Source organism: Myotis brandtii, unplaced genomic scaffold, assembly GCF_000412655.1.
Source record: "Myotis brandtii unplaced genomic scaffold, ASM41265v1 scaffold265, whole genome shotgun sequence".
Lineage (NCBI taxonomy): Eukaryota > Metazoa > Chordata > Mammalia > Chiroptera > Vespertilionidae > Myotis > Myotis brandtii.
This window is the reverse complement of record NW_005360086.1, coordinates 1,104,060-1,107,585: the sequence shown is the minus strand read 5'-3', so window position 1 is coordinate 1,107,585 and position 3,526 is coordinate 1,104,060. Positions and strand designations below refer to the sequence as shown.

Below are 3,526 nucleotides of genomic sequence, written 5' to 3'. Positions count from 1 at the left end.
GCCCGGTGCGTTGCTCGCAGTGTCGGTGAAAGAGGAGCCGGAAGCCGAGGTGCGCATGGTGAACGGGAAGCCCAAGAAGGTCCGCAAGCCGCGCACCATCTACTCCAGCTACCAGCCTCACGCAGACACAGGTCAGTCTGGGGGACATCTAGGCTGGCGGGGCGTCGGTGGGGCCGCGCGGGACCCCGGACTCCCCAGGCACTACCGAGCCTGAAGGGCCTTTTAAACTCCCTGCAGCCCTTGGAAGCCCTTGCCTGTGGGTAGAGGGGCCCCCCAAGTCTCCACTTCTGTCCGAAGTTCCCGATTAGCACCGCATGGGTGTTTGAGAGCCTGTGCAACTGTGTATGTCTGTGGCCAGCAGAGGTGTCGTCCTTCCTCTCTACTCCCAAACCCCAAGCTCCCACAGTGCTGGCCCCTCGCTTGATAGGAGTCCACATGTGTCTTCTCAGCAGGCCAGCATGTGTGCAGAGGTGTACGTACATGTGCACACACGTGTACAATATTTGCACACATGCTCTTGTGTCTGGGTACACGTGGGAATTCACACATAAAGGAGGGTGACCTGTCAAGGGCCACGGCGTTTGTGGAGGGTGGGGGTGTGGACGTGACTGTGCACACTGGTGAGTGCACGCACAAAAATGCATACTTGCTTCAAAACACCCCTCTGCTGCTCATCCGCCCCATGCTCCACCCTTCCCCTGCCTGGAGCGGAGAGGAGAGGAGAGATTCCCTCCCCAGGGGGACAGGGACTCAAGGTGGGAGCCCCGCCCTCGGCCTAAAGCCCCCAGCCGCCTGTCCCTGCTCAGGGGAGGAGTGGTGGCTGCCTGGCTCCCTGCAGGTGTTGACAGGCTGGCCTGGGCTGCGGCTGCCTGCGTGGGGCCCCGGCCGCCGGGAATCTGGGTCACCCGGTGAGAAGCTGATTCATTGTTTGTACCAGTCATGGGGTGGGGAGCAGCAGGGGGAGGGGGAGATACCCCGGGGAAGTGTGGGGAAGCCTGGCTCACCTGCTCCCGAGTCCCCAGGTCCACCCCCATTAGGCAGCCCCGGAGGTCTCCTCCGTGCCCCGGTCTGTGGGTGTTTATCTGGAAGGAGGATCTGTGTGTGTGTATCTTTATAGTCTGGTGTCTGTGTGTGAAGTGGCGAGTGGGTACGTTCCTGCACATGGAGATGCGTGTGTGGGTGTGTGTTTGTATCTGTGTGCCTCTGGGTTTCTAATGTGAACAAGAGGCCACCAACTGCCCATCGCCCACCTGGGTGCCTCTTACTGGGCGTTTGCTGTATACCCGGCTGCTCTGAGTTCTTCCTCTGTCTTAACTCATTTGAGCATCGTAATGACCCCGGGAGGTAGGTGATGGGGCTTCGACCACCCCCACTTTCAGATGAGGAAGGCCAGAACTAGAGAGGTTAAGTAACTTGCCCCAGGTCACACACACTCGGAGTAAGTGGCCGAGTAGAATTTGGATCCAGGTGGTTGGAAGTTCCTGCCACAGCTCTATCCCGGGTAGAAAAAAAGATGGTGGCCTGGGAGTCAGGATACCAGGGTTTTGCCTGCGTCCTGGCATTTGGCACAGGAACTGGCCTTGCCGTCTCTAAGCTGGATGTCCCTCGCTCGGGCTTTTCGCTCGGCATGCTGAGAGGCTAACTAGCTCCCCTTTCTTCTCGGGTGCAGGTGAAAATCTGGTTTCAGAACCGCCGCTCCAAATTCAAGAAGCTCTACAAGAACGGGGAGGTGCCCCTGGAGCACAGCCCCAACAACAGCGACTCCATGGCCTGCAACTCGCCTCCGTCACCCGCCCTCTGGGACACCTCCTCCCACTCCACTCCGGCCCCTGCCCGAAGCCAGCTGCCCCCGCCGCTCCCGTACAGTGCCTCCCCCAGCTACCTGGACGACCCCACCAACTCCTGGTATCACGCACAGAACCTGAGCGGACCCCACTTACAGCAGCAGCCGCCTCAGCCGGCCACCCTGCACCATGCCTCGCCGGGGCCCCCGCCCAACCCTGGGGCTGTGTACTGAGCACCCACCTGGCCTGAACCTCCCACGAAGGACTCCCGGGACCAGACAGAAGGCGTCTCTGTCCTCGCCGACACTCAGGAATCATCGAGGAGCACCGGGGGAAGGGAACGCCCCTTCCCCTGCCCTTGTCCCTTCCTCCAGGGACCCAAGAGCTCCAGATGAAATTTGCATGGGCCACGGATGTCCCCCCGAACCTCTGTCCCCCTGCCTAGACACTGGGGTACCCTTCCAGATGCTGGGACACTCCCCTCCAGCCGGGACAGGTGTCCTCCTTCTGTCCCAGGTGCCTGGATTGGCTTTACGTGGCTTGTCACCTTGCCGCCTCTAACACTTAGTACTTGTTTCCCAGACTGGAGACCGTGGGGGCTGGGGGACTGGGGAGTGTTTGCCGGTCGGGCCTGGTCTGGGACACCAGGCATTGTGGGTGCCGGGGCCTGCCAGGCCTGGTTCCTCCTACGTGAACTGTGGCCCCCTCTTCCTGAGCATCCCCGCTGCCAAAGAGACATTGGACGTGGAGACTGGGACTCAGGGTGGGACCCCAGCCAGCCCCCGCCCCGCACTTGCAGCCCTTGTTTAAGATTTGAGGGTCAAAGCAAGGAAAGTGGGGGGGGGATATTTTAATAATTGGGGCGTCAGAGGGAAGAACTCCAGGAGTCATCTCCCTCCTCTCCCCGCTCTGGTGGGAGAGGAGCGGTGGGTCTTAGAAGTCTTTCCTAAGGACCCATTTCTTCTTCTGTGTACAGGACTTTGCACAACTTTGGTTTTAAAAGCTGTTGAAAAATAGGAAAACAAAGGGCATTGTTAACAGATAGGATCAATCTCCCCTCGGTAGGCACCTCTGCGCTGCCCCCCCACCTCTTCCTCTCCCCCCACCCCTCTTCTTCTCCTCCAGTAAGCTGGCAGTTTTGGTGCCAAACCCCAAGTCTCCAAGGAGACATACCAGGCAAGACAAACCCCAAAACACCCCCTTTCCGGTGGCCTTGGAAACGGAGTGCATGGGGTGAAGTGCACAGGAGAGGGGGGGTTGTAGCTTGGTGCCTTGAGGGGTGAGGGGGTAGCTATCGGAGGGCTGGTGGCACTGCCCCTCCTGGCCCAGACATCCCCCCAGAGCTAACTTTCCTCCACCCCTGATGTGGTCAACCCTTGCAGAAGAGGAGAGGTAGAAGACTGTAGCTATATATATATATAGTCTGTATTTTTCTAAGAGCAACAGAAAGAGCTGCCTCCTCCCTGTGTGGTTTCCTATTTATGTGGCCCTTTCCTCCTGGATGTACCTGCCTGTGCGTCGTGAGCTGCGAGACACAGGGATGGGCTCTGGCTGGATTGGGGTTCGGTGGGGGGTGCAGAAATGAGAAGAGAAATGCTGGATCTCCAACAGTCCCACCCAGGGGGGCAGGAACGGAGCCAGCTCCCACTCCCTCCCAGCCTTCTCATTTCTGCTTTCTTACTGGACCATCTTTATATGTAATGTTAATAAAAAAGAAGGAAATAACCATTGAGCTCTTTGAA

At 58.8% G+C, this 3,526-nt stretch overlaps 1 protein-coding gene across 1 annotated transcript in view; it reads left to right on the top strand.

Annotated features, from left to right (window-relative positions):
• DLX3 (distal-less homeobox 3) overlaps positions 1-3,509 on the top strand; it is an 18,401-nt gene extending 14,892 nt beyond the window's left edge. Inside the window, exons 4-7 of the mRNA XM_014541138.1 lie at positions 21-131; positions 238-260; positions 849-908; positions 1,670-3,509. Of these exons, the coding sequence (XP_014396624.1) occupies positions 21-131; positions 238-260; positions 849-908; positions 1,670-2,017 (542 nt within the window). The 3' untranslated portion in view covers positions 2,018-3,509. The remainder of the gene's footprint in view (positions 1-20; positions 132-237; positions 261-848; positions 909-1,669) is intronic.
• Positions 3,510-3,526: the final 17 nt, after the last annotated feature.